We start from the raw sequence: 14,327 nt of genomic DNA, 5'->3' as shown, positions 1-14,327 counted from the left end.
GGATGGCATTCCCCTACATATGGAATTGGGGTGGGGGGATGGGAAGGGAGGGTGGTTAGAGTGCATGTGAGAGGGCAGAGAGGGTAAAAGGGAGGGAAGGAGGGAGGGAGGAATGAAGAGAGGGAGGGAGGGAGGGAGGGAGAGGGAACTGGGGTTGACATGTAAAATAATAAATTAAATTTAAAAAAATGCTTTGACTCCAAAATTTAAGTTGAAGGACAAGTTACTGGGGAAAAGGATTTCTATTTTTGTTTCCACAGAAAATGAAAAGATGTGGATTCCTTCCAGACTAATGTGGTTTGATCACGCCAGACCACCTGAAACAGAGTACCAGGTGATCCTACATTCAAAACAGCTGGACAGAGCAGCCTTACAGACTACAGCCAGGATTTCTGAATCTTCTTAGAATCCCCCATGACAGCGCCCCTTACCAGCAGGAAGTAGTTTGGAAAGAACAATGCCCAAATTCCCAAATATTGTCTATAAATGTTTGTTTTTATTTAAATGGACTTTGTTATATAAAATAAATTAATAAAAAAAAGACCAAATAATTTCCTTTAATAGTTAAAGGAAATTGCTGTTGCCTTTCATGGGATATTCTCTCTCTGAGACTACCTACTGCATCCCTCTTTCTCTTGTAGCACATTTTCCTTATTACCCCCCCCCCCCCGTGTGTGTGTGTGTGTGTGTGTGTGTGTGTGTGAGTGTGTGCATGTGTGCTTGCATGTTTGTTCTAGACTGGCAAATATTTTTACCCCCCCACCCCTCCTCCTTTGGCTTGCTGTTATGGTTCCCAAAATGATACACTCTGCTCCATCCTGGCTAAATAAACAACTTCACTCCATGGAAGAAAGAAGACACATTCTCACATTTTACCTTCCAGGTCAATCTTATTTCGCCTTCTCATGTACAAATAGAACAGAAGCCCCAAAACCAAAATGAGAATAACCAGAGGGAGAGCAGCAGCCAGTCCACTTGGCAACACAGCACGTCGAACGGAGAAGTTTGGGATGTCTGGAAGAGAAATTGTTGTGAGTCCTTGCTATTAGGAGACAGGGCCAAGATTCTGTGCAGGCCACTGTCAAGACAGGATGCCCATGAGAGTGCTAAAGCTCTTCGTTTGACAGTCTGAATTATAGTCAACCAGGGGCTCTTCAAAATGCCCGGGAATGCTTAGCACTTCTTAGAATGCTTTGGTCCACCCCCCCCCCCCCCATGCTACCTGGGTGTGCTTATACCCAGGGCTAGTGTCAGCGTAGAGGAGGGAGATGCATGTGAAGACTAGTCAAAGGTTAAGCCTTGAAGCTCTTCAAAGTGATTTCTGAGGCTTTCCAGAAAAGATGGATGCAGCTGGTTACCTGTGCAGAGTTGCTGGGCAGTGACAGAGTTAGAGCTGTTGCTGACAGGGTTCTGGGCAGTACATGTGTAAGTCAGATTTTGGTCCTCAGGGGACTGGAAGATTTGAAGGACATTGCTTCTCTCTCCCAAGGGGCTCCAACTGTATGTCACATTCCCTTCTTCTTTCTCCACAGAGCATGTTAGTGTGACATTACAAGAATTGTTCAAAAATGTTATTAAAGTCTGTGTAATTTTTGGTTTTCTAAGCCGACCTATGAAGAGAAAACATACAGGGAGCTGAAACTAGCATCTGTAAGACAAGCTCCTGAGAATCAATTGTTAACTTTTCTGGAATTCGTATGATAGATATTAGACACAGTATTAAAATTTAAGTTATGCAAATTAATTATTCTAAAATTATTTAAAAATCATTTTTGGTATTTTACTATAGTGTACATGCCAGCAGTGAGCTGCACATATTGCATCCATGCTCTGTGATGTCATACAAGTGAGCATTTCTTTTCAACCCTGGAGATCTTAAAATCAGCCATAGAAGATGTTAATAAATAAATGTTTTTCCTATATTTATTAATTTTCCATCACTCCCATTAAGCGTTTAACAAGAGCTTTTTGTTTCTTTGCTTTTTGAGATTATAATATAATTAAATAACTTCTTCCTTCCCTTTACTCCTTCCAAATCTTTTCATATACCCCTCCTTTTTCAATTCATGGCCTGTTATTTCATTATTTCTTGTTACACGAATACATGTACACAGCCATATACTTATATCTATTTTTTCATTTTCCCTTTTATTGAAAATAGTATTTTTTCTCATATGGATATATCCAGGGACAGAAAGACAGGGACAGTAGAGAAGAAATAGGAGTAGTAGAGGAAGAGAAACTAGTCATGGCCGAAGTTTTTAACAACAGAAATTTGGAAATTTTGTAACTTTGGGCTTGATTTATTCTTTTGGTTATGATGCTCTCTACACCTGAGAAAGCAATGGAGGAAAAGTTGCTAAAACAGATGAAACTTAAAACATGTTATGTTTGTAGCTATTGCATTATTAATATAAAACAAAATCCTATACTGATCCAGTATCTGTAAAACATTTCTTGTTTTCTTTTTTTTTTTCCCTCAGCAAAAGAGTCACTTATATTTAGGCATGCAGATAAATACCTATAATTTGGGAGTGGGAGATAGAAAGATTATGAATTTGAGGCCAGCCAGGGATACCTACTACAACCATTCTAAAACCAAAACAGGAGTGTATCTGAAAATTGTGCGCGTTGAAGGTATGGTGGTTTGAATCAAAATGGTTCCCATTGGCTCATATGTTTAAATGTGTAGTCACCAGGAAATGAAACTGCTTGAAACAATTAGGAGGCGTGGCCTTGTTGGAGTAGGAGTGGCTTTGTTGGAGTAGGTGTGGCTTTGTTGGAGTAGGAGTGGCTTTGTTGGAGTAGGTGTGGCTGCTTCTATTTCTCTGGGGGTTATAGATCTGTTTAAATTACTTATTTGATCTTGGTTTAACTTTGGCAAGCAGTATTCACCACAAAGATTGTCTATCTAATTTAGATCTTCCAATTTAGTGAAGGAATGGGTTTCCAAGGTGTCTGTTGTTATGCTTTCCCTTTTCATTTCTGATTTTGTTAATTTGGATATTCTCATTCTGTCTTGTAGTTATTTTGGATAACTTGTATATCTTGTTGGTTTTTTTTCAAAGAACCAACTCTTTTTTTTTTAAAAAAAAAAAACTTCTTTATTGACTCTTTGGAGGGTTTCATATCATGCACCCCAATTCTGTTCTTTAATTCCTGTGCTTGGGAGGCAGAGGCAGGTGGATCTCTGTGAATTCAAAGCCAGCTTGTTCTACAGAGTGAGTGCCAGGACGGGCTCCAAAGCTACACAGAGAAACCCTGTCTCATACAACGAAACAAAACAAACAAACAAAAAGGTGTTAGTACCATAGTTCCAGCATTTTTCTGATTAGTTTTTGTCTGGATGATTTGTCTGTTGGTGAGAATTGGGTATTGAGGTCTCCCACAATCTGTGTGAGAGTCAAGTCAATCTGTGACTCAAGCTATAGTGATGTTTCTTTTACAAATGTGGGTACCCTTGTGTTTGGGCATAGATGTTAACATTTGCAAAGTCCTCTTGGACTTTGACGAGTATGTATATTGTTCTACCCTGTTTCTTTTAATTAGTTTTAGTTTGAAGTCTATTTTGTCAGATACTAAAATGGCTACACCAACTTGTTTCTTAGATCTATTTGTGTGAAATACCTTTTCCTAACCCCTTTACTCTGAGGTGATGTCTATTTTTGATGTTGAGGTGTATTTCTTGGATGCAGCAGAAGGATGGGCCCTTTTTCACATCTATTTTGTTAGTCTGTCTTTTTACTGGGGGGAATTGAGACCACTGATATTGAGAGATGTCAATGATTGTTGATTTCCATCATTTAGCTTTTGTTGTTGCTTTTGGTGGTAGTGGGATGTGTGTGTGTGTGTGTGTGTGTGTGTGTGTGTGTGTGTGTGTGTGGTGGGTATTGGTATAACCATAATGGTGAAAACTACAATTTCATTTTGCTTTCTCAGTAGGAACCGAGATGTTATCTGCAGTAAGCTGCTAGGCAGAGAAAGCCGGAGTCAGGGCTGACAAATCTCCATCCACCCTCTGGAACTGAGACAAGGGACTCTTGGGATGGTACACTTAACTACTTTGATCATGGTATCCAGTGGTGCACTTGTGATTAAGTTCTACAGGAATACGAGGGATTCCATTCACAAATAAGCACAGATATAGTGGGAGCATTCTAAGCCTGCTCTGCAGACTGCACAGTTTCCTGTTTTGACTTTGCACACTGAGCAGGACACTTACAGGAGGAGAGTGTTCAACCAGCACCTGCTTATTTCATCTCCTTGGAATCGAGGGGGTGGGCAGTGGAGAGAGGTCATCCCAGAGGGTTTGCTAGAGTACAAGGTCATCCTAGAGGGTTTGCTAGAGTACGAGGTCATCTCAGAGGGTTTGCTAGAGTACTGGAGATAAGCCTGGGGTGGGGGTTGGATCTAGAGGAACAGAAGGGGAAGTGAAGGGTGCATAACACCTCCTTTTGTGGTTCTTTACATTTTCCTGTGCACTCTGCAGTTATTTTAAAATAAGCGCTTTTTAGAGACCACTTTGTAGATGGCGTCTTACTAGATTGTCATAATAACTCTTGCAAACTAAATAGTATTATTGTCGACATTTCATAAGAAAGGAAAATAAAGATCCACTGGAAAAACAATACGACTAAAGTCTGTGTTGGCCAACATTAAAGTTAACCATTAGAAGTGCTGATGAGCCTATACAATTTAAGTATGAAAAGAGTTAGGAAACCATTCTCAGAAATTTAGGTCAGAAATCTCGAAAGCAAAAGTAAAATCTGCCCTCTGTCCTCCCATAACTTACGGTAGATATGAAGGTGATACTTCTTTGTAGTGGTGGAGGTATTATTCTGTATATTTATGTCTGCACTGTAAGTTCCTGCATCTTCCATCCTCAGGTGTGTAATGACTAGGTCATAGTTCTGATCTATGACAGCTATTCGTCCTTCATAAGCGGCCTGGGTCACTGTCACCTCAGGTGGTTCTCCTTTGAGTCTGGATTTTACAAAAGCAACGGATGATTTAGAGAGCCAGACAATGTTCTTAACTTTCTGTGGCTCTTGCATATTTAAGGGGAAAGTAACCGACTCCCCAAGAATCCCATTCACCACAAGCAAATCTGCATCTCTTCCTGCTGTTTCAGGCCCTGGGGATATAAAAAGAAAACAGTAACCATCAGATTGTTGAACCTCTGTGATCCTTCTCTTTCTTGAGTATCACTGAGGAACTGCTTCAGACACTGCTCATCCTGTGTCATGAGGATTTCTTCTTTCATTCTAGGTATGTTTTTCCTCTTCTTTTTTGTTTGTTCGAGTCTGTCTCTCTGTCTCTGTCTCTGTCTCTCTCTCTCTCTCTCTCTCTGTGTGTGTGTGTGTGGTCCTGGCTGTCCTGTAACTAGCTCTGTAGACCAGGCTGACCTTGAACTCAAAGAGATCTGTCCTCCTCTGTCTCCTGAGTGCTGGGATTACTTTAGGTATGTTTAATGTGCTATGACAACCAAAATTTGTGTTGTCTGAAACAAAACTGTGCCTGAACAAATGCACGTGTTCATTCATAAATGAATGAATGAAGAAATGAACTTAGCTTTACTTGCTTCAAGAGAATGTATACAACATAAGAGTATTGCAATACTTAACTCGCTTAACAGCCATTGTATGTCAAAGACTCTATGTAGGTTGGGAAGATAGACGTGAACAGAAAAGATACCCCTAAAATCATCAACCTTGGGAATAATTTTTCCAGAACCTAGAAGAAACCTAGAACACTTTGACTTTATCTTCTAAGGATAAAAGGGAAAATATAACACGTTTTTTTTAAGACCACAGTAAAAAACAACAAACAAACAAACAAACAAGAAAAGCAGTAACTCTTTTAATCCAGGAACTTAACCCAAATTCTTCCACTACTGGGCAGAAGGATCAGAAAAGGGACACACTTGATATCGTGGACCTAAGGAGGGCTTCTTGTCTCTTTTCCTTGAATGCCTTCTAGCATTCAGAATTTATGCATCTAGGTAAACATTTTTTAATACAGCAGATTTACTTGCTTTGGATTCTTTAATAATCAGTAGTGTTTGCGACTGGCAGGGATGATACATGAAGTATGCAATAATACATATGACATGGGAACTGACCAGTCAGAAACGGTATAATCTCAAACAACTAGCTGAGCTGTTTTGATATAGACTAGTTATGTGTAAGCCCCAAAGGCCAAGCCATGTTTTCCACATAAGTGGTTTCAGGTTAACCCTAAAGTTGACACAGGGCATGGTAGACAGAGGGTCTGTTGAGAATGCAAGTTGCTAAAATGAAAGAATTTCTTAACCATGAGTGGTGCTCACTCATGGCCACCTTTGCCCTACAGCCCAGCAGCTACTGCAGGATCCCAGGACTGCTAGGATGGACCTCTTTCCTTTCAGGCCATTGGAAGGCTTGCCCTCAGGAGGAATATACTGGTGCCTTAGTTGGAATGGGCAAGCCAAGTTAACATGTTTCAGGGCACTACAACAAGGAAGGGTGAGGTGGGAGGAAATTAGGGACACTTACCCATCAACATTTATTAAGTGCTAACTACACATTCATGCTATGTTAGGACCCAGGGATAATAGGATACCACTATAGTCCCGAGGAGCCCACAAAATATAAAAGGAAACATGATGAGTGCTAAATGGAAAGGACAACAGGAAGAAAACACATGGAAAACATAAAGTTAGGCTAATGCTGTCTGCAGTAGCCACATTTTGCAGAAATCCCCAACATCAAGTGTCACCAGATAAATTCTCCTACTGGGCTGATAGGGTTCACAAAGGCCCCTCAGATATCTTAGCTTGTGTCTCAGGTATAGCATGCCAGAGGCTAAACTCAAGGACCCGGAACTTGTTTTCTGGTGCTGTGTGACTTCTAAATGCTCAACGGATTTCAAACTGAGGGCCCCAAATGTTCATTTTACAGTAGCTCCTGCAAATGCCATAGCCAACCCCTGTCTCAGATCTCCTAAATGTCTCTAGGCTTTTAAGAATTGAGGTCCTATGGCTTAACTGTTATTCTACTCTTTGGGTTTAAGTTAGGTATGAGATGAATCAGATACATGATATCTAATTCTGGCTGTATTCCATCATTATATTCTGAAATGTGGGGGCCATTTGCTAAGGCTGAGAGCTTCCTGGTGTTAGGGCAGTTGTGCAACCACAAGTGTTTGAATGTGGTGTGGGTGTTAAGCTATGCTCCATTCCCCACAGCAAAGTCATTCAGGAAATGATGCTGGGCTATCAAGAGCAATGAGCAGGGAGGACGATAGGTAGGTGATACTACAGGGGGAGTTACTGCAGTTTTGTTTGCACTGCTGATGCTGTTGCTGTTGCTAAAAGAACTCAAGCTCACTGAGAAAAAGCAAAAGAGTCTGCAAAGGTGTGAGCGGAACTTTCTGCTGCTTGTAAAGGCACACAACTTCTCTGAGAAAGGTGGCTGCAAGACTACAGCACAGAGCTGAAACACACACATGACATAGCCTCCAGCCTGGGCATCTACTTCCAAACTGGGAAAACTCAATAAAGTTACAAAACCTTTCCCAGTCTATAATAGCTGATACATTGGCCCCATCTACTCATCAGCAAACGGTGTAATGTGAATGGGGGTGCCATGTTAACTATCGAAGTAAAACTGCTGTGGATAATTCGTAGTGTTGGTCATGACCAATTGGTATGTGCATTTTAAAGACTGCATGATGCTGAGGCCATATAGGACCCCCTCTACATTAAAGCAGATTTATGGGATGATTCAAGTAAAGTCTAGCTGGATGTTTTTAAGTGCTCTATTCGGTGGGTCTCAATCCACTCTTAAAACACTTCAGTTTGGAAAGAAAGAACCATTCTGCCAATCAACTCCAATATTTATTTTTCTACATGCTTTAGAGATTCAATTATTATAATATCACTGGAGGGAATCTCAGCAAAATCCAATTTTGGAGAGAATTTGTGGCACAAAAATGTCTTGAAAGGGGACTGAGATTTGCATGTCATACGTGAGGCCCCGAGTTTGAGCCTCAGGGGAATTAATACCAAGTTGGGGTAATAAGACACATGTATATAACTTTCCTTTGCAGTATGAAGTGGGAAATGTCAGGCAAATGAATGATGTTTTTCGATGGTAATTTCAGTCAAAATTCAAAAAGGAAAGAGTGTTTTGAACTGTGGCTATTAAAAAAATATTGGAAAGAGTAGAATTCTCTAGATGTAGGGAAGAAAATGTATCTACGGTCTTTGCATTCTGAATTCAAGATGACAAGTTTTGATGTGGATTGAGTCTAGATTTTCATGATGGGGAAGAGAGAAGAGAGGGAGAGAAAAAGAGAGAGAGAAAGAGAGAAAAGGGGAGAGAGGGAGACAGAGGGAGAGAGAAAGAAAGGGAGAGAGAGAGAGAGAGAGAGAGAGAGAAGGAGAACTAGAAACAAATTAGATTTTTGGATCAGTCTTAAATTTGAGTTTATCTAATATGTAGAGGGAATCCACTAAAGTTTTTGATGATTAAGATTAAAATAATGTGCTGGTATAATTTAAAATAGTAATGATGTATATAAAGAATAAGAAGCTTTGGTAATAGAGGAAACAGATATACTGTAAAGAAACTAGATAGAACTTAAAAGGCTAATGTACCCCTCAGGTCATGAACCAAAGGAGTTATAATAGGAATGGAAAGGAAGGGCTGAGTTTGAGAGACAGTGCAAGGAAGGGCAATGAAGAAATAGGCATCTAATACAATTCACTTGTTTTGCTATTTGTTTTTTGCTTCTGCTTTGTGGCAGTGAAAAACTAATAATAGAAAACAGATAACCAGGAAAGATGTCAAAGGGAAAAGACACAGTGTTAGAATTGTTGAATCTCAGATGAGATTGAACCATCTACATAAGCAGTTGGAAGGAAGGATGATAGGAGAAAGCATGGTCTAGAGGTATTGTCAGCTGGAAGAGAGTAGCAACAGAACCTGCTTGTTGTGGGATATTTGTACACTGTGTGAAGATATATTGCTGCAGTTGGTATAATAAAAAGGTGAATGGCCAATAGCTAGTCAGGAGGTATAGAAGGAATTTCTGGGGAGAGACAGGAAAAGGAGGGGGAGTCTAGGCATGCAAGATAATCTATAAGCCAGGGTGCTTCACCTCAGAGCATGTGTCTGCTCTATTCTCTCTTCTTACCAGCCCCTCCAGCAGGCCTTCATTTTATGTAGGTCTTGTCTCTAATACCCTCCCATCAGAAAGAGCTTTCCTGACTGTCACCACTCTAAAAGTATTGGGACCTGGGAGAATGGAGCCTAAAAATGAGGCAGACTAAAGTCTCATGCAATAAATAATTATTTTTATTTTGGCTTTGTTTGAGACAAGGTTTCTCTGTGTAGCTTCCAGACCTGTCCTGGAACTTACTCTGTAGACAAGGCTGTCCTCGAACTCACAGAGATCCACCTGCCTCTGCCTCCCAAGTGCTGGGATTAAAGGCATGTACCACCACTGCCTGGCCACAGATAATTTTTATTCTGAGCTTTAAGCAAGGCCATCATATAAGCAAAGTTCAAGCTATATACAATCACAAGGGCAAGCTGTGCTGAATAGCAACAGTAAATGCAGTGGGTAATCTGAAGCAAGACCTCTCTCATTTGCTACTTCTAGGATGGGCACAAGAGCACATTTCAAGAACAATCCTGTGCTTTGATGGGTCAAGGTCACAGGACTCTTGTTCTGCTTTCTTGGAGTTTTCTCACAAGCACTAATGATTCTTCTCACACAGCTTCATCCGTGGACTGTGTTCCAATGCCTGACCACCAGTGTTAAAGCATTCCACTCATTGTGTTTTCTTTTTGTGTCAGAGAACACTACTATGGTCTCAACTATGTATATTGACTTATCATCAGTCCCCTCCCCTGAACACAGCCTACACAGTCTTGTCTTTATCACTAATGTTCCTTCTATAACTAGTGGATGGGTTTTTAAGCAGTTCTTGAGGTGGGGGTTGGGGTGGGAGAATAAACATGAATACCCTTTCTTGCTATGGGTATAATCACTGTCTCTATTTAGCAATAGAAATATGAAATAAAAATAAACAACAGGAGAGAAGATCCAACAGAAAAACTAAAAATGAGGGACAGAGAGAACTCTTCACTGACCTCTGGGTCTTGGCCAGAGTTTGAACCGATTAATAAGAAGGGGCAGTCAGAAAATTGTAGCTTCTTTCTATTAGGATATCTGCTCTGTTTGAAAAGAAAATCCACATAAAACTATAGAATGGGGATCTACAACATAGCAACAGTGCCCCAAACTGCAGATCAAGAAGCATAATCCATGCCAGGCTCTATTACTTGTTACAGCCAGTCCATTACGGTCCATGAAGGAGAGAGACAACACTGATGGGTTCCAAAGACTTTTATAAATCACCACTAAGTGGGGTCACTGATCCATCAGGGCTGTAGGACAAGAACTCGAGAACTTGGTTTCCTCTGAAAGTACCAAGCAGGTGCAGAAGCGGTGTTTATAAACACAAAAATCACAAACATTTGTTGCCAAGTTACAGATACAATTTTCACAATCAGAAGTCAAAGATCAGGGACTTTCCTTGTGTGTTCCATCACTGTCAACTGACACAAAATGGGAGTTTTTCAGTCCAACCAATCAGATTCGTTTGTTCTTTCTGTTGCTAGGAACAGCCATGATGTTATAAAGAACTAAGGGACATAACAGACTATTTTTATTTGAGGAGGAGATCTGTCAGCCATTGGAAAGCTCTTAGCTCTCCTAAGGCTTGGGAGCTTGAATTTTGTTTCACCCTACAGGTAAAATGGAGTCTGAAGTCAAAATGGCAGTACGTAGGCCAAGGTGCTTTTGCCTGTTGCCTTCACTGCTGACTAGCTAGACATCTAAGAATGTACTGAAACACAGTACATGTACAGCTAAGAATGTACAGCTAAGTCTTAGGATCCTACCTGGGAAATGAAACGAAGCAGAGCTGTCATTTTGAGCTACTTTGAGGACTAGGTGATATGACAGATCCCTCCAGTTTGAGTACTAATGGGGAAGAATTAAGAGAGCCTTGACCTGCTCCTTTGAAAGTTGCTGTTGACTTGCTGTTTACGAACGTGACTTCCTGGATGTGACTACTGGTGTCATGAAATACTAGCCATCAGTCCTAGGAAAAATTAGCAACCCCTTCATGCCTCAGTTTCCTCAGTTTTACAGTGGCACTAGTAATTACACTGACCTCGTAAAAGTGTCATGAGATGCTTTGCTGATGCCCATGGGAGGCCTGCTCCTTTCTGAGTGAATACGGAGGAGGGGTGGATTGAAGGGGGGTGGGTGGAGGGGAAGTGAGAGGAAGGAATGGGAAGAAAAGAGAGAGGGACAGCTGCAAATGGGGCTGTAAAATAAATAAATAAATTAATAAAAAAGTGTCATGAGAGCTAAATAAGCTACAATTGTGGGCTGGCAAATAGAATAAGAGGTTGGAGGGATGACTCAGTCTGTCAAGTAATTGCTATGTAAGCATGAGGACCTGAATTTAGATCTTTAGCATACATCTGTAACTCCAGCACCATGGGGGGGTGGGGTTGGGGGGCGGGAAGAGATGGGCAGATCCCTGGAAGCTCATTGGCCAGCCATTCTATCTGAATAAGTGAACTCCAGGTTCAATTAGAGAGCCTGTTTAAAAAATAATGTGTCACATATGCACCTGCATGTACACTCTCTCTTTCTCATCCGTTAATACCCCCCAAACAATAACCATTGTTGAAGGGACTCAAACAATACTTCATACTACTCTGAAGGTAAAAGAAAAGGTTGGGAAATCGGGGTGAAGAGGAAGGATATGTTAGAAAGGAACTAGGACAGTTGAATTATTGCTTAACACTCACTGCTGTCTTTTGCTTCTCCATGGCTCTTTAAATAAGCATTTCTGTTCTTGTTTGAGGGGGTGGGGCAGTAGCTAAACTATCTTTTCTTGTTCTCCATCCCAGAGTTAGCAGTATGGTTAGAAGCTCCCTCAATTTTTGAGACCGGGGAGGGTGAACAGACATAGTTCGAGTACACAGCACTCAAATAAGAGTCAGTTATATTAATAAAAGTAACGCAAGAGATGTTGAGAGCTGTAGTGATACATTATTTATGATTTATTAAAGCTTGCCTGAGGATTCAGAAAGCAAAGTCAGCTTCAAGCTGTAGAGACCATGCAGTGCTGGCACACGCCTTAAATCCCAGGACTCAGGAGACAAAGGCAGATGGATCTCTGTGAGTTCAAGGCCACCCAGGGATACATGGGATCCAGTCAGTCTAAAAGAGTAATGGAGCTCATATCTTTAATCCCAGCACTAGAGAGGCATAAAAGATAGGAGCAAGGTCTTCAGTAGTCAGTATCAGGATTCTCCAGCCACGCTGAGGAGAGCATAGTAGTCTAGGATTGCAGTCTGAGGTTTGGTGGAGTCAGGATCACCTTTCATTCTGAGGTGGAGGTAAGAGCTAGTGGCTGGCTGCTTTGCTTTTCTGATCTTCAGCTTGAAGCTTGAACTCCAATACCAGTCTCTGGGCCTTTCATGTGTTGTGTTAGAGTGCAAGGAGGAAGGAAAGGGCTGTGCAACAGAAATCCTATGTCACTCTCCTTAATTATAGAAAGTCTTGAGTCACAATTTTGTTTGTTAGTTTAAAAGAAACCTACAACCCTTTATAGCAGTATATTATTTTCCCCCAGATATTTTTACTTTTTAAAGATTTAGGTTACTCTGAATAAATAAATTAAAAATCGAAATCAAACACAAAATCTCAAACAGAACTGGGGACATAGTCACCCATTGCTTTACTATTATTGTTTTTCCTATTAGCATACATTTAAACTTTGAATAAAATAAAATCCCCCACTTTTTGACTTCTGAGTTTCTATGTAGTAATGCTTCCTTCTGAAAATAGGCTTATCAGTACTATCCATCTTATAGAGCATCATGGCATTGAACACAGTAATAATTGTAGAGGACTTAGAATTTCGTCAGACATACAGAGATTGCTTCATACATGGTTAGTTTTTGCTATTATTGATGAGAGATAGGAGAAAAATAAAATGGGAAGGGTTGAACAAATAGATGCAAAAATGAGAGGAAGAAGGAAAATAATCAAACTAATACAGAAAAGATTTACAGAAAGAACTAACAAGAAGCAAGTGGCAGACTCTCTGTCTTCTGTCTCTGGAGGTTGTGACTCCATGACACGTGGGAGGTGGGAGACAATCAGTCACAGAGTTTACAGAACCACGAGAAAAGGGATCAGAGCATAAGACTGTAAATCTTGGTTTTGAGAAAACTTTTCCAGCACAAAGAAGTCATGGGTTTATTGTCTCCAACTTCCTTGTATCAGTGATTTCAGGGAAAAATGGAGATTTCTTCCTTCATCCCTTGGTTGTTTTACTGCTTCGATTGAGGGGGAAGAAAAGCAGTGTTGATCTTCATGCCTAGCCCTGAGTAGAAGGGACAACTCTACCAAGGAGAACAGCAGGAAGAATCTAGAGCATATTGTGCCTTTAGGAAGAATCTGTGAAATAACCCTTAAGAGGGGAAACATAGGTACACTTGGGTGATCCATACTTCTGACTTATTTGAAAACAAGGCCCCACTGCCTGTTTTGAGGATGCCTGACAAAATGAATATCTCATCCCTGGTTTCATTTTTAGAACCCCAGTAGCCTGCACTCAAACTCAAACTGCTACTGTTTTTCTATTTAGCTTCCTTGGACCATTCCAGAAACAGCTAAGTCCTGCCCAGGATCTCCGCATAAGGGAACCAGGACCCTTCTTAATAAAGCATGAATGCAGCAACAGAATTAGCTAACATATACAAGTTTTTGAGACAGGATCTCACTATATATAGAGGGCTGACCTAGAACTCACTATGTAGACCAGAATGGTTTGGAATTTCCTTGCCTCTGTTTTGCAAATGCTCGGACTAAAGGTATACATCACCAGGTTTGACTAATATTTTTAAAGCACTTACTACATTTAAACACACACACACACACACACAGACACACACACACCCCATCGTCACCACCACTACTACCACCATTATCATCACCACCACAAAATAACAAGAATCAACAATCACTGTCTTTGACATCTCTCAATATCAGTGATGTCAATTCTCTAATTGAAAAGATATAGACTAACAGAATGGATGTGAAAACAGCGTCCATACTTCTGCTGCATCCGAGAAACATACATTAATATCAAGGATGGGTATTACTTCAGGGTAAAGGGTCGGGAAAAGATATTCCAAGCATATGGACCTAAGAAACAAGCTGGTGTAGCCATTTTGGTATCTGACAAA

General features: G+C 40.6%; 1 protein-coding gene across 1 annotated transcript in view; it reads right to left on the bottom strand.

The window, feature by feature from the left end:
• Cd84 (CD84 molecule) overlaps positions 1–14,327 on the bottom strand; it is a 42,978-nt gene that overhangs the window by 18,897 nt on the left and 9,754 nt on the right. Inside the window, exons 3-5 of the mRNA XM_051186295.1 lie at positions 4,793–5,134; positions 1,359–1,610; positions 877–1,014 (exon numbers count right to left, since the gene is read on the bottom strand). Coding sequence (XP_051042252.1) covers positions 877–1,014; positions 1,359–1,610; positions 4,793–5,134 — 732 coding nt within the window. The remainder of the gene's footprint in view (positions 1–876; positions 1,015–1,358; positions 1,611–4,792; positions 5,135–14,327) is intronic.

Source organism: Phodopus roborovskii, unplaced genomic scaffold, assembly GCF_943737965.1.
Source record: "Phodopus roborovskii unplaced genomic scaffold, PHOROB, whole genome shotgun sequence".
NCBI classification, from domain to species: domain Eukaryota; kingdom Metazoa; phylum Chordata; class Mammalia; order Rodentia; family Cricetidae; genus Phodopus; species Phodopus roborovskii.
This window is presented reverse-complemented; position numbering and strand designations above follow the sequence as displayed.